The following is a 22,292-nucleotide window of genomic DNA, read 5'->3' as shown; positions in this document are numbered from 1 at the left end:
TAGAAGTGTTTGGACCAGGATTCTGAAGATTCTGATCACCCAGGCTGGTGTGGGGGATGGGAGAGTGGACCATGGACCTGCAGACCCGAGACTGCCAAGCCAAGAGAGAAGAAATGAAGGGTGTGAGGGGTGGGGGCCAGTGGGGAGGTGCCTCCTCTGGAGAGGGGGTATCCCCATCGTGAGCAAGGACACTGGGAAGCGCTGGAGTCAAACCACCTTAAGGGGCGTAGCTGGAAACAGGTCAAGGGCACCGGAGGAGGCAGGCCTGCTGGATAGAGCGAAGGCTCCCAGAAAGGAGGTGTGTGACCTGTGGGAGCACAGCAAGCATATCAGGCAAACCTTGAAACAGCTTGCGCTCTTTCTCCTCTCCCACGCTCAGCAGAGGTCTGTGAGAGCCAACCCCGTTCTCCGGCATCCGCTTCGGCCAGGTCCTAGCTCCTGCCAGCCTGGGCGGTGCCGAAACTGGTGTAGACGGAAGCTGTTTGCAGAACCCAGAATCCCAGAGAGGGTCTCCGGGGCGTCTCAGATACCATTCACGTTTTTACCACCTGGTGGTGCCATGTGCGGTGGCCGCCAGAACTCAAACTTTGCCACAGTTCGCTGCCTGCTCAGTTGAGCTTTCAATCACTTCCGCCTAGCTGGTAAGGCTTCATTCCTCCGTAGGACCTGCGGTTACAGCGATCTGTGTTTTCTTTTCAGAGGTTTCTAGATTCCTTACAGCACCGTAGCTACGGCCGCTTGGTACAAGAACATCAGTATATTCAGACAAGCAGGTGCCCCAAAGGCCAGTAAGTGGCAGGGGTATCCAAACTAAGATGCCGGACTTGGCTTCTACTCCCCTGCGCCTTTGCCACAAAAGTCCTGCAAATCGTCTCCAGCCCTAGAAAGGGATGTTGCCAGCCCGTCACCTGAGGGGCTAGTATCAGCCTCTCCCCAGGGATCTGATCAGTGGGGGGTGGGCTTGGGACACTGAACTGAGCTGGCTGGGCAGGGGACTCCACAGTTTGTTGTTGTTTTGGGTTTTCTGTTTGTTTTCCAAGACAGAGCTCCTCTTTGTAGCCCTGCTGTCCTGGAACTCACTCCGTAGACCAGACTGAATTTGGAGATCCACCTGCCCCTGCCACTCAAGGGCTGGGATTAAAGGCTTGTGCCACATCCCCCGTCTACAAAGTCCTTTTTAAAAGTGAGCTTTTACTTTGCAGCTGTGTCGTGTGTGGATTTGTGCCTGACTGTCACACCCGAGAAATCCAGAAGAGGGCAGCAGACCCCTGGGAGCTGGAGTTACAGTACTGGAGCTTCCGGTGTGGGAGCTGGGAACCAAACCCCGGAGGGCTTCTGTTTAACCACTTACCCTCAGCCGTAATGCTTGCTCTTAACCATTGAACCCTACAAAGTGTTTTCTGAGCTCTTAAAAAAATAATTAATGACTGAATGTGGTGGCACAGTCCTTTAAACCCAGTGCTCGGGAGGCAGAGGCAGGCTAATCTTTGTGAGTTCAAAGTCAGCCTGGTCTTTATGTAAGGGGCTAGCCCACAGACATGCCGAATAAGGCAGCCCCAAGGCCTGCTGGGGAAAATTCTCATAACTAGGACTGTTGGGTTGGCGGAAGTGAGGAGTGAAGGTCAAAAAAACAGCAAGCTGTGAGCTTGCGCAAATTAACTCCCTGGCGGTGAGAATGGGTCCTTGAATGCCATAGAAACAGGCAGGCGGAGCTCTCCTGCCGAGGCTGCCCTGGGCCCCCCTCCTGGTTCCCCCCTCCATCGCTCTCGAATGCCCGCTGGGGAGCACTTCCCGGGATTTGAGGCTAACGAAGGGAACGGCGGGAAAGCGAGGCCCTTCCAGTACCCTGGACAGAGGCTAACCAGGCTCCGCCGCACGAGCGCCTCCTACTGGCTCTGGTTGTGCGGGTCTTGCCTCCGGTGAGCGAGGCCTCGGTGGCCACCGGGTCCGAGGACGTGGCCGTTGCCCCGCCAGCTGACCCGGGGTAGGAGCCCGCGGCAGATGGGCGGGGGACGCCTGCCAGTTTGCAGTAGCAACGGCCACGCGCTGTGGAGGCGTGTCTGGGCCCGCTGGGGCGGAGGGGAGCAGCCGGGGCACACCCAGGACCGCCCCCACTCTCCTGCCACGTGACCTCCGACTGCTCCACCGGGGGGATCCGGAGCCCGGAGCCAGTTCAAATAAAAATGAACTCCGACGACCCTGGATTGCCTCTTCTTGGGGAGCGGGCTCAGGCTTCCTTTGCACAACCTAGGGACGGGAGCCAGGTGATTTTTACGGCAGCCGAGCGCCCTAGAGGTTACGGAGCGCGTAGAGCCAGGGGGCCTGGCTCTGGTCCGCAGGCTGGAGGATCGGACCTTACTAGGGCAGGATTTCCGTGTCCAGCTTAGAGCAGTTGGTGAAGCAAATCTCTCCTTTTGACCCTTGTTGGCTCTCCCTGAGTCCCGGGGCTCGGCAGCTCTGCAGCCGCTGGAGCGCTTGTGGAGGCCCAGGGACCTCGCAGCCCCGTGGGCGTGGTGAATAAGGCCACAGGTTTTATTCACAGGGGGAGGAGCCCCACCCGCTCTTCTTGTCCAGGGGTCGGCGCCCGCAGGTCGCGCGACCCCACCACAGATGGGACTCGAAGGCCAGAGTGGCATCCCTGGGGGACACCACTGACTCGTCCTCTCCAGTCCCATCCCCGCGGGGACAAAGGCGGCAGGTGGGAGTGGCGGCTGGCAGGGCGGGGCGGAGCAGTGACAGCCTGCGGAAGGCCTGGCGGCTGATCCAGCGCGCTCGTCTTTGGCGCGAGCTCGGGCTAGGCTTTGAACTTGGTTCCCGGCTTCCTTCTTTGCTCTGCGTTGCAGCAGGGGCTAGGATCCTCCACGCGGAGCATGAGGCTGCCTAGGCGAGTAGGAGATGCTGCGGAGCCGCGCAAGGTAGGCGCGGGAGACAGGGGCTCTTGGCAGGGTGGGATGGGCGATCGTGGTCCTCCTAATTGGGGCCTTTGCGCCCATCCGCCGTCCCACAGAGCCTGAAGCCACTGCTGGAGAAGCGCCGGCGCGCGCGCATCAACCAGAGCCTGAGCCAGCTAAAGGGGCTCGTATTGCCGCTTTTGGGCGCGGAGGTGAGTGGGAGCTCGCAAAACCGAGGCGGAGGGTCTTGGGACGCCCAGCGAGGCTGGTAGGCCGGGGCTCCGTGGGTACCCGAAGAGCTAAGGTGGGATGTGCGCCGTGGAGAGGTAGAGACCACCGCGCGACTGGAGAGTGTCTGGGTGCAGGAGCGAGGTGCTCAGCCCGGGCTGTAACGGGGCTGTCTCTCTTGCCTGGCCTGGCGCAGACTTCCCGCTCGGCAAAGCTGGAGAAGGCAGACATCCTGGAAATGACCGTGCGCTTCCTGCAGGAGCAGGAGGCGTCCGTCTACACCGCCTCAGCGCCGGGTGAGTGACCCACTCCCCACTCCGCGCGTGCCCTGCAGCTTGCACAGTGCTCCGAACCTGAGCCTCATGCTTGCTCTCTGTACGCAGGAGCTTTGGATAGCTACCTGGAGGGCTACCGAGCCTGCCTGGAGCGCCTGGCGCGCGTGCTGCCGGCCTGCAGCGTCCCGGAGCCGGCCGTGAGCGCGCGCCTGCTGGAGCACTCGCGGCAGAGGACTGCTGCTGGCTCAGCCTCACAGCCGCCGCCACCACCCGCCGCGGCTTCAGCTCCCTCTCTGCCGGCGACTCCTCCTGGCAGTCCTGGCCTCTGGCGGCCGTGGTAGGCTCCTGGATGCTCCACAGAACCCTGCTTTTGGCTGTCAGGGACCTGGATGGGCCGAGTGGCCCAGGAAGTTCTCCGTGGTGACCGCATCTCCCTCCCTCCCTTTGAGAACAGTCTAGCTCAGATGCCCTGGCAGGAATTCGATGCTGTGACCTCTCTGGGTGCTGAAGAGCTCATCGGCTTGGCCGGAGGGAATGGGAGAGTCTGGGCAGAAGGAGAAGGAGCAAAGGTCTGCAGGTGAGGAAGAAGCCTCCACTTGGACTGGAAGAGGTGGTTCTGGCACCAGGCCAGCCTCGGCAGGGTACTCAGGCACCTGCCCTGGTGTGGGCAGTCGACCAAGGTCAGGTCCTGAAGCTCACCTGGGCCAGGTGCAGTCACCTGCTCTGAGGAGCCACTTCGATCCGGACCACGCCCGGATATGCTTTCAGTTCAGCTGGGCTTGTGAGGCTCTTCGTAGACAGAGCGATGGCTTAGGGGACTTCGGGCACTCCAGAGACCTGGTTGAGCAGTGAGCAGGGCTAACCTGGGCTGGACAGCAGCCTCCTGCTCGCTGTGGCTTCCCCTCCCAGTTACCTGTACTGCAGGTGGTGAGGGCGCTCTGATTGAACTCTCCAGCATTGTTTCTACCCCACACCAGGCTGGCTGGTCTTGGGATATGAGGGGAGGGTGGGACTAGAGTGAGGCTTTCCTTTGGCTTTGGAGGAGCTGAACCCAGCACAGACTGCAGGGGTCTAGCCTCGGAATGGAGGGCCAGCAGATGAACGGAATGCCAATGGCTTTGCCTGCTTTCCTGGCAAACCCCTCCCTGAACCTGGGCAGCTGGGCTACAAAGAAGGACTTGTTCAGAAGCTGGAAGCCCAGAAGCCTGTGAAGACTCAGGGAAGGGCCTTCAGTTCCCCGGAGTGAGTGCGCCAGAGAAACTGGCAGAACTTGTGGAGCACATCACTCCAAGTTTGCTGAGCACCACAGCAAGGTTGCTTCTCCTTCAGTCTGTGCTGGGGACCAGGACACTAAAGCCAAAAAGACAGACTGAGCAGGGAGGGGCAGCCACTAATCCGCTCCACCCTGTGCATCTACCATGAATCTGGGCACTGGTTTGGGTGGCAGGAGGTGGGGAAGTTGGAGACGAAATTCTCACAAAAGGAAGAAAGAAATTCAGGGTGAGGACAGTAAGGGGCTCCCAGCAGGGCGGTGCTGGCCCCACTGACTGTAAGCTCCTGGGAGGCAGGGCTGGGCATGGCGCTCCTGTGTGTACCCCTGAGGCGCTGGAGACACAGTGGGTGCTCAGTTAACACAATGGATTAAAGGAGGCGATGTGACAGGCTCCTACTGTACCTTGACGAGCATACTGGCTTTGCTTAGCTGCCACCCCAAGTTCCCAGGCAGCGGTCCCCAACCTTCCTAATGCCGCCCGCCACCCTTTAACACAGCTCCTCTTGTTGTGGGGACCCCTTAGCCATGCAGCGTTGCTACTTCATGACTGCAGTTTTGTGTTTATGATGGTCTTAGGCGACCCCTGTGAAGGGATCATTGGACTCCCCAAAGGAATCTGGACCCACAGGTTGAGAACCACTGTCCTAGTGTCACTCAGATATTTGTCCACCCAGGACACAAATGCAGCCTGTTTTCTTGCTCTTAGTGAAGAAGGTAGCAGCTGAGGAATCAGCAACCAAGCCCATCCAATAGGTTACAGGCTTCTTGGATCTAAAAGGACATCCTCCTCTCTCCAGCACTGGTTTACACAGTCACCTTTCCCTGTGGAGTGAGAGCCTGTCTCAAAGCAACAAAAACAAAACAAGAAAACAACCTCTCCACACTGGAATTATTTGATTTTATTTTCTGGAGATTCACAGTTATGTGCCTGCCTCTGCTTCCTGAGTGCTGGGATTAAAGGTGTGCACCACCCCAGCTCAATTTATTTTTGTTGACTTACTCATTTTATGTGTGAGGGTGTTTTGCTGGTACCACAGGGCACCTTGTGTCTGGGGAGGTCAGGAGAGGACCTCAGATCCCCTGGAGCTGGACACAGACCCACCATGTGGGTTGTGGGCATCAAACCCAATTTTCTATTTTGAGGTTGGTCTTATTACATGGCTCTGACCTGTAACTCCGAGAGGCCTGCCTCTGCCTCTCTCAAGGACTGGGATTAAAGGCGTGTACCACTACACCTGGTCCTCCATACAGGTTTAAGTTAACCTCCATGGGAACGGCCTGGCCAGAGCCCCTTTTAGCTGTCCCTTCCACTTCCTGCTTCTGAGTCTCTGTCTTGATGTCTAGTTGTGTGCCATGTATTGTCCTGGCCTCCAGTTATTAGGTAAGCAGCTATGGAGGGGTGTGTGTGTGTGAATCCAGGGCCAGGTGCTCTGGAGAACCTGGGCCCAGGTGGGTAAGCTTCTCAGCCTGAGGCAGGAAGCCAGTGTCTCGAGGGATGTGCTGGGAGGCCTGGAAGTCTAGGCTGCTGTTCCCAGTGGTGCTGGTGAAACAGGGATGTCTGACCCTCCTCACAAGATGCTGTGTGCCTCTTCCCTCAGCCCTTCACTGACCCAGAGACCTGTCTGTGGTGGTCCCAGGTGAGCAGGGCAGTGCCTTTCCATGTCAGTAGAAGCTGCTTCAGAGAGACCTTGTGAGTGAGTGTGAGTGGGCATGCGCCTAAGGAGGCTGAAGGTGCCTTTCCTTTTTGTTTGAGATAAGGTCTCGCATTGGCGCTTTCCCCGACTAGGTTAGCCTAGCAAGCTTCCAGGGATCCACCCGTCTCCCTCCCCCACCTGCCCGTGATTGTGAACACCTGATGCCACACCCACTAAGCAGACCTTTACAACCACACTGACCGGGAACTTTCCGATGTCTGTTCTGTGATGACCTCACAGCACACCACTGGGAAAAGGGCCCCCACGTCTCTCCTAAGTCTAACTCATAGATGCCAGAGCGCAGAGCTGCCTGGGAACCAGCTTTTGCTGACATGTACACTTGTGAGGAGACCCGGGCTCTGAAGCGGCCCCTACCGGCAGCAGGTAGTGAGAAGAGTTCGTGTCTGCCTTCCAGAGCTGTGTGCTGTGGATGAAGCCTCTCCTGCATATTCAAGCCCCTCTGCCTCACCTGTGCATCCTGCCTCAGTGGGGAGGAGCAGGATGAGCCGAGCCTGCAGAAAGAATCCGGAAGACACTGTGCCCTCTGGAATCCCGCTAGCCCTGTGCCTTGGGGTCTCCCCGTGGGGAGGGGTGGTGGGATTGAGGGATCTTCTTAGTGTGGGCATCTGCAGCAGTCCCCGGCCATGGCAGAGCTGAGAGGGCAATGGGCTCAAAGCCGAGGTCTTGGGGTCAGAGTTGGCGCCAGGCGTTCCTCAGAGCCAGGTTTGACCACTTGTCCTCAAGCCAAATAATACCAGCCCACTGAGTGAAGGCAATCGCACTCAAGACTGGTGACCTGGGTTTGATTCCCAGATCTCACGCAGAGTGGACAGAGAGAACCAGCTCCACGAGGTTGGACCTGGCCTCCACATGCAGGCCATGGCTACGTGCACCCTCCAAATAACAACTGGTAATAACTGAGATGGCGTGGTGGCTCACGCCTTTAACCCCAGCCTTCAGGAGGCAGAGGCCAGCCTGGTCTGCAGAGTGCATGCGTTCCACGACTGTCAGGGCTACACAGAGAAACTCTGTCTTGAAAAACCAAAACCAAATAAGTGACAATAATAACAACAGCAGCGTAGATGAGCAGCTAGAGGAGAGTTATTTATCGTGGCCACACCGGGAGGAGAGACAAAGCCGTCTGTCCTCCAGATCTTAGCACGAGGGGGGAAGTGAGCAGCAAGAGGCGTGCACAGCACGAGGGGGGAAGTGAGCAGGCGAGGCGTGCACAGCTGGGCGGTTGAGGTCAAGATGCAAGCCCGCCCCATCCCAGTCTCAGCTCCGGTCTCTCCTGCAAGGCAGTCTCACAGGCCTGCAGAACTGCGCGGAATCGTCAGGCTGGCACCAGGCTTCAGCATGAGACGCCTGGGGAAATTCTAATTCAGTGGGGTTCATTGTTCAATGGTCTAAAAGCCAAAGGGAGGGGCACACGTTTCTGCTCATAATGTCTGCCTTGGGGACTAAAGTTTCTGGCAGGCTGGTTTAGGGGTGAGCTTGCTCTCCTCATCAAGGCTCTGGAAGCTTTGCCCAAGCACAGATTTACAACATCTAGATCATCCTGACTTCTCTATTTCTAACCTTTTACATATTTCATTTTCAGAGACATTTCAGGGTGTTGTTGCAGAGAATGACTAACACAGCCTGTGGTCTCATTTCCTCAGGCCTGAATCGCTGTGGGCAGTCTCTGGGGGAGGGAGGGAGTGTGTCTGTTTACACATCACTCTCTCTGAGAGCTGCCCCGGCATATGTCATCCTGGAGAGGGCAGCCACCCCTCGAGGCTTCCCAGAGAGTAACTAGTTTCACTTGGCGTTTTCAGTGGCGTTTTCAAAGCCTTGAGCACTTAAAGCAGCTCCAATAAAACACGAATGATGGTTTTAGGATCGTGAGAAAGGCCCTGCGGGCCACACCCACAAGTGTGGCGGCTTGTGGCATCTGTCCACAAGGGGGCAGCAAAGAGCAGAGGCCGACGGATTGACCTGGGTGAGGAGGGCGAAGAAGACTTGAAGCAGATAGTGAGCCTGCTGGTGCTTCTGCTGTGGAGGATTTGCCGAGAACCCTCTTCTTGGGGTTACAACAGTTCTTACATTAATTAAAGTGTGTGTGACCTAGGAGTCCAGAGGGTGCTGGAGTTACCAGGGGGGAGGTGTGTGGGGGTTATGAGCTGCCCAACGTGGGGGCTGGCAACGGTGGTCTTAGCTGCTGAGCCATCTCTCCAGCCCTGCTCTTTGCATTTTGAATGACTATTTTACCCAATTAGGTAGCACCCCACCACTGATCACCTGGAAAATCCTGGCTCATGAAACCTGCTGTGGCATGGCTCTAGCCGCTGTTATTGTGACCCAGTGCCATCACAGGACAGGGAGCTGCCGCAGCCACTGTGTACTTGGCAAAGAATGACAATAGAAAAGGCAGACAGTGTTTTAATAGCATGGTCAAGCCTTTTTATTTCATGAACCGAGGAAGAGTCCTGGTACTTGTGCATCAGTGGAGAAAACTGGGGACTGCTCAGGGGTGGACAGCACAAGGCCGTAAGAGACAGAGGACGCAGCAGCTGAAAGACGGCAGCTAAGAGCACTTTCGGCTTCTTTCCCAGAGGGCTCCAGTTTGTTTCTGCACCCCCATTAGGTGGCTCACAGCAGCCTGTGACTCCAGCTTTGTGGGATCTGATGCTCTATTCTGACCTTCACAGACACCCCACCCCATCCCCTCAACTACACTTATAAAAGTAATTTAAATACTAGAAATACACAATCTAGCTGGGCATGGTGGCAAAAGTCCCAGAACTCAGGGAGGCAGAGGCAGGTGGATTGCTGTAAGTTCAAGGACAGCCAGGTCTTCAAAGCAAATCCAGAACAGCCAAGGCTACACAGAGAAACCCTGTCTTGGAAAAAAAAAAAAAAGGAAGGAAAGAAAGAAAGATACACAATCTAAATCCAGGCATTGTGGCTCACTCCTATAACCCAGGCACTGTGGCTCACTCACTCCTATAACACAGGCACTGTGGCTCACTCATTACTATAATCCTAGCACTTGGGTGCCCAAACCAGAAAGACTATTGTGAGTTCAAGGCCAATCTGGATTACACACTTGAGTCTGAACCAGCTTGGGCTACAGGACAAGGCTCTGTCCCCCAAAGAAAATATAAACACCGTATCCACAATCCAAAAGAGAGCAGAGGAGGAAAAGGAAGGAAGGACAGAGCGGACAGTCAGGGAAACGAACAGCACACTAGGAGTTTCATGAGGGGCAAATGGCTCGCCTGCCGTGATTACACAGCACAGACTGCCGAGCTGCACAGGCTGCGAGACTGTGTGTGCAGAGGGATCTTAACCCAGCAACATGGCTGCTCTGGGAAGGAATCACATCCAAAGACCTTCCAGGTCTGTGTGACCCGACCAGAATGCAGACATGCTTTGGATTACAGTATGATCTGGCTGGAATACAGACACGCCCTTAGTACACACCATTAATCCCAAACAAAAGTAAAAGTTGGTTTATAGAAGGAAGCAGCCTTGTTGGAAACTGATGTCTAATTGATGGGCAGACAAAGTGGCCAATCAGAGGAAGATCTGACAGAATGAGTCAGAGATAGGATATGCCCAACTCACATGAGAACAGGGCAGGAAAGAGAGGCTACTGAAGGGCAGCACAGAAAAAAAGAGGTTTTTACCGAGCATTGATTACTGGCCTCTCCAACCCCTGGGGAAACCACATGAATTAGGTTAAAAAACAAAACTCCAAATTGCAAAATGTTACAGATTCTCAGTGGTGAACGTGCCATTCCAAGTGATTAAAACATCGCTAAGAAGACAAACAAAAATCATGAACGCTTGGGTGGATACTTAGTAGCTGGGCTTCAAAGTGAAAGATGCAAAAGCACAACTGGGGGCCGAGGCTGGGGCTTGGTAGTGGCCTGTGTGAGGCCCTCCACTCAATCCCCGGGCCAGACAGCATTTAACTGAAAGACAGTCAAATGCACAACTAAATTTGAAGATTTAAACCTTCTTCTTTAAGTGATAAACACAGAGAAAACCAGGAAGGCTGTGGAAGACTGGAAGATCACCAACAAACTTGACCCCGTAGGTCCTTCACAACAGTCAGGGAAATAAATACCATCTCAAGAGGGCACTGAACGGTTATCAAGGAGGCCACTGCTGGGACGTAGGAGAGGCTCTGTAAATCTACAGGAAATGAAATTATACAGTGCTTATCAACCACAGCAGAATTCAAGTAAAAATCAACAGCAGAGGGAGATGCGGGCGGCCAGCGAGGACGTGGATCTGGGGAGATGTGGATGGCCGTGAGGACGTAGATCTGGGGAGATGTGGACGGCCGTGAGGACGTGGCTGCGGGGCATGAAGGTGTTTGAGAGCTGAGGCCTAGCAGGGGTGAGATGCTTGGGGGCTGCATATCTCAGGCGAGAAGGGCCACTGGGCTGGTGCTGTGGCCGCTGCACTGTGCAGACAAGAAGTTCCCTTATAGACTTGTAGGTAGGTGAAGTAGGCAAAAGGAGTAGCTCTGGGGGCTGGAGAGATGGCCCAGTGGTTAAGAGCACTGGCTGCTCTTCCAGAGGACCCTGGGACAGTTCTCAGCACCTAGCCCCCAGCCACCTGTAATTCTTGTACCCAACATCCTCTTCTGATGTCTCCAAGTACACACATATCATGTACATGCATGCAGGCAAAACTCTTGTACACATAAAATAAAAGAAATCTTTTTAAAATCTGAAGTTTAAGCTGGGTGAGGTGGTGCACTCCTTTAACCCCAGCACTCAGGAGGCAGAGCCAGGCGGATGTCTGAGTTTGAGGCCAGCCTGGTCTACAGAGTGAGTTCCAGGACAGCCAAGGTTACACAGAAAAACCCTGTCTCAAATCTCCTCATCCCTCCCCCCCAAAATTGAGGCCTGAGAGGTAACCTTGAGATTTTCCAATGGGGCTGATCGGGCATATGGGTGTAGATACGCAATCTGGTTTACCTCAGATTTAAGATATTCCTGCCTCAGCATTCTGAGTTCAAGGATTGTAGACATCACCAGACCAGCTATGACCTAACAGTTTTACTTCAAGACTACACTCAAGAGAAAGGAACTTATTTACACACAGTCTGGACTGTGAGTGGTCATGAGAGCTCTATCATTAAAGTCAAAGGTTGGGAAAAACGATCACCAGCCAGTGACAGGTGATCCAACATAGCTGGGATGAAAGACATTTTGCAGCCATTGGGAAGTTCTTCATCTGAACCGTCTGGGAGACAGACTTCAGGGGAAGCAGCATGTTCCATGTCTAATCAGGAATGGACAGGCTGCTGGGAAGGATGGCCGCTTCCTCTAGCACTGTTACAAGGAAAGGGAGATTATGGAGGGTGTGTAGAAGCGACACAAGCTAGTTGTAGCTAGTGAACCAACAGGAAACCCATAGAATGGCAGGGCAGGGCGACCCACGCCCTCAGTCCTTGGGATCCTGAGTCCCAGCACTCAGGATGCAGAGGCAGGCGGATCTCTCTGTGCTTAGGGTCAGCTTGGTGTAGATACTGAACCCCAGGTCATCCAGGGTTACATAGCAAAAGAGACAGGGAGAGACAGGGAGAGAGACCGCCAGCCCACCAGATTCAACAGGAAGGCTCTCAAGGACCATTAAGAGGTAAGCAGCAGCCTGGCTAGTTGGCTGATCTTCAACAGTTTTCCACAACAGCCACAGCCCATTATAAATAGCATCCAGAGGCCTGGGGTTGTAGCTCAGCTGGGAATACTTGCCTCATGTACGAAGCCCTGAATGGATCTCTAGCTTGGGATGGACCAGCAGTGGCAACTTGTCATCCCAGCATTCAGAAGAGGAGGCAGGAGGATCAACAGGCCAAGGTCTGCCTTGGCTACACAGTTTAAGGCCAGCCGGGGCTGCAGGAGGCCCTGTCTTTAGAAAAGAGAAGTACAGAAGCTAGCAAAGCTCCAAGGGATCCATAAATTAAATTAGCCACGTGTACGCAGGCCCAGGGGAGAGATGGATGTTTTTACCCAGGAGGGAATGGCCCAGAGCAGAGAAATTACAACAGTGTGCAGGGAGGAAGGCATGGAACTCAGAGACGGAAGTATGGAAGTGTGTTTCCGTGTTTAGGTCTGTGTTTGGTCAACAGTATCTAAGTGACGCCTCACAGCCTGGTGGGAGCCATGTCACCTCTGCTTAATCCCAGAGTAGCTGAACAAGATTCTACTGCAAATCTCAGCTTCACTTCCTGGCTGGCATCCAGCTACACACCTCCGGGAGCCTGCCCAGCTCCAGGGGCGCATGCCTGCCAGCCTCCGACATACAGAGAGGTAGGAAGGTACCAGAAATTAAGTAAATCCCTGCTCGTTCACTGTAGTCCCTCCTTTCCCCCTGTCTTCCAGTTGTTATCATCTGTCCTGGGGCCTTTCAGAGAAACGAGAATTCTTCTAATATTTTTATTTTGTTTCTCTGTGTAACCCTGGCTGTCCTGGACTCACTTTGTAGACCAGGCTGGCCTCGAACTCACAGAGATCAGCCTGCCTCTGCCTCCCTGAGTGCTGGGAATACAGGCATGAACCACCAAGCCTGGCTCTTCTAATATTTTTAATCTGACCCAGATGTCACTGAGCATGGGGTGGAGGCTGAGGTCACCAACGGAAACCTACAATGATTTGAGGCACCAGCGAGTCAAATGTGTGTTAAATGTCCACACTATGCACTTGGATCTAGTCTGGGTCCTATTAAATATGCTTTAAAAGAATCGGCCCAAAGAGGAACAAAGTTATGGGACACAGGTGTTTTTTAAAAACAGATTTTTTTAGGTGGGTGTGTGGTGGTGCCATTAATCCTAGCGCACAGGATACAGCAAGTGGATCTCTGTCACCTCTGCAGTCGACACACGCCTTACGTGGTCTTATGCTCTGAACTCAGTGCTCAGGAAGCATACCTCATCCACTCCACCTCTCCCAGCCCCCACTTCCCTTCCTGTTTCTCTCTTTCTGTAAGTGCAGGCCAGAATTCACTCAGTGCTCAGTCGCTGTTCACTTTAAAAACATGTAGGAGTGTTTTGCCTGCATATATCACTCCACTTGCATGCCGTGCCCCGAAAGGCCAGGGAGGGGTGCTGAGAGTCGAACCCGGGTCCTCTGCAACAGCAACAACTACTTTTCACCACTGAGCCATCTCTCCAGCCCCTGCCACAAGCTTCAGTGCGCTGCCAGCCGGTGTGGAAATTTACTATGCCTCTAGGTGGCGCCAACGGCCACAAGCCCAGAGCCCTGTTGCTTTCAGACTCCAGGACGTCGAAGGGAAAGGACTTTGACACTCTCTTTTCACTAAGGTCAGTTTTCATTTTACGTGTTTGGATGTTTTGTCTGCATCTGTGTAGTTGTAACACATGCACGAAACCTACAGAGGCCGGAAGAGGCGTCAGAGCCCCTGGAACTGGAGTTAGATGGCCATGAGCTGCCATGTGGGAGCAGGAAATAGAGCCCGGTCCAGTTCTTTCTCTCCCCCTCCCCCTCTGCTTTTTTGAGATTGCGTGTGCCATCACCGCAGCCAATGCTATTATAAACACTGACTCGAATTTCCGGTTCTAAGGAGTGATTTTTTTAGAAGAATTTTTATTATGTATGCAATGGTTTGTCTGCATGTACACCTGCGTGCCAGAAGAGGGCACCAGATCTCTTTATAGATGGTTGTGAGCCCCCATGTGGGTGCTGAGAGTTGAACTCGGGACCTCTGGGAGAGCAGGCAGAGCTCTCAACCTCTGCGCCGTCTCTCCAGCCCCAAGAGGTGATTTTTAAATGCTTCTTTTGGAAAATGAACCCATTCGTATTGCAGACTCATGGCCGGGTCTCCTTGTGTAATATCTGTGCTTCCCATCTTGGACTATAAGGCCTGTCTTCAAGAGTCCTTTGTTAGTCTTAAGTTTCTCGGTGGTTTGTGCTTAGGACAGAGGGTGTGACTCTCAAAGTTAAGTTACGAGCTGGGTGACATGAAGTTGGGGGGGGCAGCAACAGCGAGTGTGGGAGGCCTTCAGCGGGTACGTAGATTTCCTGCTGGGAGCACACTGGGGTGGGGCTTGTCCTGTGGACAGGAGGCACAATCTTGAAGCAAACGGAAAAGACACAGCAGGGGTCTTTTCAGGCTCCAGCTGCTATGAGTCACTCAAATATTCTTAAAGTTCAGTCTAACTTGATCATGTTGTGCAGAGCCTTGCCTCAGCCTTCTGAGGCCTCTGCCCTTTGGATGATGCTCTCCACCCTGAGACTAAAGATCTTGAGTTCTGGAGGGTGGAAGTGGTTGGTGCTGGCCAGCTACTGGCCCAGCCTCAAGACACTCAGCAGGCTCTCAAGTGAATGAATGATCCAGCACAAAATGAACAGACGTCATAGGAGCTGCACCTACCCCAGCTTGGCATACCCAGGAAGCCCTTTGAGATGTTTACACAAGCAGTTGAACCTGAGAGAAATCAAGCAGAGAGAAGTGCTTTCCGAACTTCCTCACAGAGGAACTCCTATCTCAAAGGCAAACACCAGCAGTCAGGTGGATGAGAAGCTTCAGACAAGTGTGTGAACATTTTCAACAAATGTTTATTCCCAAGTGTTCTCATTTCCTCCTCATTCTCCACCTCATCCCTCCATATAACTGCTCTGATGAGAGAAAAAAACAAACCTACAAACAGGAGAATAAAACACCAAAGGCGGCAGATAAGCCGTGTGGGCAGCAAGGCCAGGGCCCTTCTCCTGTCTGCACCGGACACTGGCTGAGGAAACAACAGTTCCTGTGCGTCTCAGCTTGATCAGGTAGGATCAGGTAGGGTCTTCCTCCTGGGCCAGGGCTGTTTGAATCCTCTCAACATCCCTGTGGCGCCAGACATTTTACCAGAAGGTTCACATAGCATGTGGTTTCTCTGCACCAGGTTCCTTTCCAAGCACCTACAATGCCCATCTGATTACTCCTTAACCAGAGAGAGCAAGGTCCTTCGGCTCTCCATTTACAGAGGGAACCCAGTGCTGATGGCCGCTGCTCACGTTCTGGTGCTCATTTTCCCTTAGTTCCATGCCGTGTTACCCCGTTCCTGGGCTATCTCCGGTCCAGAAGGTCCTCTGACTCTCCAGCTTAGTTATTAGGTTCCCAAAGAGGAAACCCTAAGGAGACTTTCCCACACCTCAGGCTCTCAGAGGTCCTGCACACCATGCAAAGATGGAAGCCAGCAGAAATGAAAGGCTCTGTATTGCATCGCTGGACTCTCTTCTTGAGTCCTGGAGTTTGTCTGTCACTCAGATCAGGAGTGGGACAGATGGACAGACCACACTGTCATAGTGGCCTATGGAACATGTTACTTGGCTGTTTCCATGGCAAAAAGATTATGAATTCAAACTTATGCAAGGACCAAATCTTTAGCCTATAATGATTTATTTATTTATTGGCTACAAGTATAGTTTGGTGGTAGAGGGCTTGTCAGGCACACACTTGACATATCATGGTTTTGAGCTCCATCTCGCTCTCGCTCTCGCTCTCGCTCTCTCTCTCTCTCTCTCTCTCACACACACACACACACACACACGCTTCCACTTTTATGTAGTTAAACATGTGCTGATCTTAATTGTCAATTGACAGGATCCAGAATCACAGTAGGAGACACACCTGTGAGCTGAGGACATTCCAACAGGCAGCTCAGATGGTCCAAGCTGGGGAAAAATCAATGTTGCTCGACTGTTTTCACTTCTTCCTGAGGGAGGAAGGCATCTGCTGCTGCTACTACCTTTCGGTGACGTCAGCTCCAGCATCCTCAACCCTCCAGGGTGGACTGAAGACTAGCAGCCTTGGATTGGGACTGCCGAGGTGCCCAGTTTCACGGTCTGAGCAGCCACCAGGGTCTCGCTTCCCCAGCATGCAGACACTGACAGACCACTCACGATACCCGTCACGGGAGCCCACCCAACAAGTCTCTTTACTAGTAATTTTAAGTGTATGGGTGTCTCGGCATGTAAGTAAGCACAATGGGAGTGCAGCACATAAGGAGCCCAGGAGAGGGCACAGATCCCTGGGACTGGAGCTAGAGGTGGCTGGGAGTGTCCCCTGGGTCTGGGGACTGTGGAAAAGCAGCAAGCACTGCTCTCACCTGAGGTGTTTCTCCTGCCCCGGTGCAGCATTGTGAGCCTAATGCCAGCCTCTGGGGAGCCGACACGGGAGGATGGCTTAAAAAAATAAGAACAAAAACACCTTTCCCATACAGTCATAGGGACCTGGAATTTGGGGAGAGAGGCCAGGCTGGCTGCAGCTATGTACCATGTAGAGGAGAGGTGGGGGCGTGGACAGGGAGAGGAAGCTAGCAGAGCACAGGAAGGATTTGGTCATCAAGGGGGGACAGCCAAAGGAGAGAGAGGCACTCCCAGAGGCAGGAAGGCCATTCCCCACAGGGCATTTTCAGGGTTTGCCGAATGGGAAGGAATTGAGGACCTTGTCTAGTAAGTGTTGTGGCAAAAAGAAAATGTAGGACTGATCTCAGTGGAGACTGGTGCATGGTCAGGCGCTGTGTGCCAGCAGCATTTCTGAGTTTTGCTGACCCTGAGGAGTAAACAGAAAGGGTCTGCTGCTCTGACAAGAAAACAGAAAACCATTTCAAAGAGGAAAGTGAGAGAGAAGCTGCAAAGGCCAGGACACACCCACCAGCAATGGAGGGACTTTTAGCCAAAGGATGGGGTCCCCGATGGCTATCCTTGCCCCACGCACATGTCCACAGGCCATTACGATGGAGGCAATTCCCCCACTAAGATTCTCTCCGTCCAGATGACTCTAGCTTGCATCAACTTGACAGAATCCTTTCTTCTTGTTGCATCCAAATGAATTTAAGCTGCAAGCACAGTACTTCAGTGTAGTTATCCTAGAATTCAGTATCTGGTCACAGTATTTTTGTGTGCTGGCACACATGATAATTTTTTTTTAAGTTTGCATACAGTTCTAATGATGTAAACTTGGCTACATCCGATGATAGAGCCAAGGTTTCACGTCTACTGATGTAAAACCTTGACTCTACATTCTGTGAGTGTTGAAAAACTTGCCTAAAACCCATGTGGTAGCTGTTCTTGGTTGTCCACTTGACTATGTTTGGAATTAACTAAATCCCAAAACGGAGGCGCACACCTGTGAGGGATTTTGCTTACTCTGATGCAAAAAGAGCCACTTCTAATCTGTTTCTCTGAAGGGGGAAGGCACACTCCTGATCTGAGCTGTAGCTTCTGCTGGAAGCCTATAGGACATGGAAGGAGGAAGCTTTAGCCCTTTGCCTGCTTGCTCTGCCTCACTAGCCAGCCCATTCCTTCACTGGCATTAGAGCCTCCTTCTCTGGCATTTAGGCTATGAAGACCAGCTGAGACATCCAGCCTTGTGAACAATCACTGGATTCTTAGACCTACCATTCATAGGCAGCCATTGTTGGATTAGCTGGACCATAGCCTGTAAAACATTCGGATAAACCCCCTCTATGTAGAGATTCAGTTCATAAGTTGTTTCTCTATAGAACCTTGACTAACATACCCTAGAAAATCACGGACTATCATCATCACTGCCAGACTTCCCTCACACCTTTCAAGTCTGCTTTCCCCCCTGAAAATTCTAGTTGTTTCCACTGAAGCTCAGTGCTCTTAGAACCTTATGTAAATGGTACTGTACGTGCTATTTTGTACTGTATAACTGCACATAACAAATTCCCAATGTATTAACGTTTTATTTTCACATTCTCTGTGTGTGTTATGAGCCTGGGAAGATCAGAAAAGGCACTGGATCCCTTGGCTGTTGAGTTACAGACAATTGTGAACTTCTATGTGGTTGCTGGGAATAGCAGTGCTGAGCCATCTCTCCAGCCAGAAAACTGTTGTACCATCCTGCCGGACCCTGTATATTCACGAGGTCACTTAGTGCTCACAGAAGGTTGGGGTCTGTTATCAGACTGCTTGTAAGTAAGGAAAGTTACTGGCCTAGCTACAGCGTCCTCTCAGAGCTGGACCTCGTAAGGCCGTGGTTCTCAACCTTCCTAACGTGCGGCCCTTTAATACAGTTCCCACTGTTGTGCTGATCCCACCTATAAAATTGTTCTTGTTGCTAGTTCATAACTGTAATTTTGTTCTGGTAGGAATCATAATGTAAATATCTGTGTTTTCTGATGGTTTTAGGTGACTCCTGTGAAAAGGTCATTCGACCCCAAAAAGGGTGGCTTCCCACGGGCTGAGAGCCGGTGCTGTAAGAGAAGTTGTGATATTTAAATAGGACATAATCCCTGGACGGCTTGCTCAATTCATACTGAAATGCTCAGAGAACATAGGGTTGGAAGCTATTACCACTAACAGCCTAATCCAAGGCTGACAAACTGAGTTCTTTGAATAATAATTGTGAAATCCCAAGGAAGGCTGGTATGTGTAACAAGTGCCTGCGAGATAAGGCCTGAATGCTACGCTCCATCTCCAGCGGCAATTGGTAATGCAGGGCTGACAAACTCTTTTACAGCTTTAGCAGTAAATGGGTCAAAGTTCTGCTAACGGGTTATTTCTCCTGATAAGCGCAAAGGTTGCAGCTCTCTGCAGTGGCAGCAGATAGGAGTGCCCACATTTCCCTTCTTCGGTGATTTCTGTGGCCTGCAGCTAGGATGGGCCGGATTTCTAGGCGTAACTGAAAACAGCAGCAGCTTCGGGCAGCAGGTGCACCCAGCCCGGGCTTGGAGGTCAGCTGAGTAGTGTGGGCGAACGCGGCCCTCGGAGTGGGGTGCTCAGCGGCCCCTCAGCGTCTGCGGCTGCCGCCTTCCGAGCTCTGGCCGTCTGCACACACAGCATCGCGCTCTGAAGGCCCGGATTAGGGCCAAGGCCTATTCGGAGGCCTCAGCCGGGCGCAGGGGTCGGTGCGCGCCACGCGGGCACCGTGCCCGTCCCGGGCGGGCCTCCCCGGTGACCTCATCGGGTGGCCGGCTCCGGCGGGTAGCGAATCGCCGCGCGGGCGCACGGGAACGCCCCACATACTCCCGGGCGCCGCCGGAGCCACGCACGCGCCCCGGGGACGCTCCACGACTCGGCCTCCAGCCTGCGCCGCGTCCGCCGCGGGCCGCTCGCCTGCCTGCTCCGTGCCGGCGCATGCGGTGTGCGCGCGCGCGCCACCCAACTGCCACCGAACCTTCTGGAAGTGGAGCCCCACGGCCGTCCCCGCCGCCGACCGAGCTCGCCGCCCCTGCCGGCGCCCGCGGCCGTGGAGGCCTCTGGGCAGGGGAGGGGGGAGGGGCCTGAGCGCGGGCGGGGCCTCCGGGGGGCGGCCGCTCGTGATTCGCCGCCTCCGCGCAGGCCCCGCCTCTCCGGCGCCTTGGCCCCGCCCTCTCCCTCCCCCTCCATGGCGCCTCCCAGGCTCATTCATTCGGCGCCGGGCCTGCAGGACACCTGTTCTCAGCTCCCGCCGCCGCCTGCCGTCGCAGACAACATGTCAGGCCCCACCACCGACACACCTTCCGCCATCCAGATCTGCCGGTAAGACGGAGGCCTGGCAAGCCGACCCTTCCCCGCTCGGCCGCGCGCGAGCACGCTGAGGCGATGCTAGTACTTAGGCTTGTCAGGGTGCTGCTCTTACCCTGGGCGGCCCTGCCCGGCTCCACGCTCCCGGGATTCCGGCCCTCAGCCCGTCCTGGACCCCCTCCTTGAACACAGACCCAGGACTCTCTCCCCGGACCCCGCCCTGGGCCCCACCCTGGACCCCCTCGCGCCCTCCTCAGGGATGCTCCCCGCCATGCTGCAGAACCCGGCCGCCTCGCCGGCTCCTCCCACCGGCCTCTGGCTGCATCCCAAGGGCGGCGGCCGCAGTCCTGAGGGGATTCGGTGTAGGAAGCCGGACGGGGACACTGGGACAGGGCGACCGGCGAAGGGCTTGTCCGTCCGACAGGGCTTGCTCCACCCCGAGCTCGGCGCCTTATAGTCTGAGCCCATCCTCCTGCGGGTTTAGGAAAGGATAATTCAGGCTCCAGGGTGGGGTGGGGATGATGCCCAGAGCAGTGCGAGCATACACGGGCGGGAACGCCTGTGAGAGCAGGCCCCAGATCCTCAGAGCCGCGCCTCACTTGTGAGGAGAGCAGGTGTTAGAAGGAAGAACTCATCCATTCAAACGGTTTATTACCCAGGAAAGGGAGTGAGTGGGTCATCTCACACAATGGGGTGAAGGATTGTTCTCATCCACGCATCCTTCCCAGCCTTGCTTCGTTGGGGTGCTACTTAGATGTGGGTCCCCAGAGGAAGCTGGAGCTGATGAGCACGGAAGCTCGTTTCCCCGAGAAGGCGGGGAGGGCAGCCTCAAGGTTACCCTGCGGTTTTGTTCGCAGAAGTGGAAGCACAGGCAAGCTGATGTTTGTACGCCAGTGGGAGCAGTGGGCCCGCAGGTTGCCTGCTGGGTCTGATGGACTACCAAGAGTGAGAGTTTTGGGGGTGGGTTCTTCATTTTGGAGGCTGCGGATCGCACTGACCTTGTGTGCGAGCCAATCGCAGCAGAGGCAGGTTCCTTTCCTATGGATGTTGCTGCTGGATTGTGGAGTGCTTTGCTCGCAGCCTCACCTTCTGGCCTGGCAGAGGCCATTTCCTGACTTCAAGGTCAGCTCTGACTTCCTACAGAGGGGATCCGTTGAGGGGAGCCCTGCTTCTCATTATTGGCTGTGTGGCTGCCCTGGTGCTCGCACTTGAACTCTCTGGGGACAAAGTGGGTGTTACTGATAACGTGAAGATAAAGGGGTCTGGAGAAGTGCTGTTTAGTGGTGTGGGGTCTTGTTAAGAACCTGTTCCTGGGTCCTCTCACCTTTCCTGGGAGGATGGATGGCAGTGTCCTTCATCCTCCTGCTGCGTGAAGGAGGGATTTGGGTAACTCAGTAAAGCCATGGAGCCCTGGCGCTTCAGGATCCGATTCTACTTAGGTGTGATCGTGGTGCTTATAGCAGTGGGGCTCTTATTTAGCCTCATCAGTGTGGTAGTGACCAGACTGTCTTTTTTCCCATAGCTTCTAACAGCTAATGGAATTTTCTGTAACTTTAGATACTGTTCACAAATATCTTGTGTGTGGCTTTTCTTATTGTACCCTACAGGGCTGCCTCCCGCTGTCAGAGGGGGAGGGTGCATGGGCCAGGAGGCCGGCTAAGATGTTTCAGGTGCAAAGCATGGCTGCTAAGGGAAGTGGAGCTATGAAGTGGACTGTGGTCACTTGTTTTTGACCCTGTGAAACCTCAGGACACTGAAGAGTGGACCTACCAGGGTGGGGAGCCCTTTAAGGACACTTGAGCCAACACAATGAAAGAGGAGACTTCTGGCCTGGCACATTCAAGCCATGAATTTAACAGGACTTCACCGGACACCTCCAAGGAGCCCAGCACTGGGAAGGACACTGAGCAGTGGAAAGTTTAGTCCTTATCTTAGGAGAGACACAGGGTGATGCACCCCTCATGCTGGACTGTTAGAGCAATCATCTCTTCCAGTTCCAAAGCTGTTGAAGGAAGGAGGCTTGGAAGACAGCTCTCGGGGCCAGGGAGGTGGCTCAGTGGCTAAGGTGCTTGCTTTGAGGAGCTGAGCTTGGCTCCCATGTAAAGTCAGACAAGGGAGTGTGCGCCTGTAACTCCAGTGCTCCCAGAGAAAAATGGGGACAAGAGCAACATGCAGACAGGAGACTTCCTGGAAGCTCACAGGCTAGCTAGCCTGATGGATGCTGCAGTGAACAGCAAGAAACCCTGTCTCAGGCCAAGTGCTCTGGCGTCAGAGGTGGTCCATTTACTTCTATACGCATAGCATGGCAAGTGTACATCTGTATGCACAGACTGTCATCCACGTGAACACACATACCCCCTGCAAAGACACAAGTAAATGTGGGCTGTGGTCGTTGGCCTGGGATGGATGTGGCCTTGGTAACGGAATGACATGGAAGCCCCACTGCTTAACGT

At 54.1% G+C, this 22,292-nt stretch overlaps 2 protein-coding genes across 3 annotated transcripts in view; both read left to right on the top strand.

Moving 5' to 3' along the window:
- The first annotated feature begins 2,870 nt into the window (after positions 1-2,870).
- Positions 2,871-3,735, top strand: Hes2 (hes family bHLH transcription factor 2). Its single transcript, XM_021644238.1, has 4 exons — positions 2,871-2,915; positions 3,008-3,103; positions 3,316-3,415; positions 3,503-3,735. Exons 1-4 carry the CDS (start codon positions 2,871-2,873, stop codon positions 3,733-3,735), a joined length of 474 nt encoding a protein of 157 aa, XP_021499913.1.
- Positions 3,736-15,131: 11,396 nt separating this feature from the next.
- Acot7 (acyl-CoA thioesterase 7) overlaps positions 15,132-22,292 on the top strand; it is a 93,224-nt gene continuing 86,063 nt past the window's right edge. The window contains exon 1 of one of the 2 annotated variants that reach the window (XM_060378976.1): positions 15,132-15,150. Coding sequence is in view for 1 of the 2 variants with exons in the window: in XM_021644250.2 (XP_021499925.1) it covers positions 19,721-19,854 (134 nt within the window). In the remaining variant the exon portion in view is untranslated. Of the gene's footprint in view, positions 15,151-19,623; positions 19,855-22,292 lie in introns of those variants that run through there. The other variant, XM_021644250.2, reaches the window with a different exon arrangement.

The sequence above is a fragment of the Meriones unguiculatus genome, chromosome 3 (genome assembly GCF_030254825.1).
Source record: "Meriones unguiculatus strain TT.TT164.6M chromosome 3, Bangor_MerUng_6.1, whole genome shotgun sequence".
NCBI lineage: Eukaryota > Metazoa > Chordata > Mammalia > Rodentia > Muridae > Meriones > Meriones unguiculatus.
Note: the sequence above shows the minus strand (reverse complement) of the source record. Positions and strands in the feature narration are given on the sequence as shown.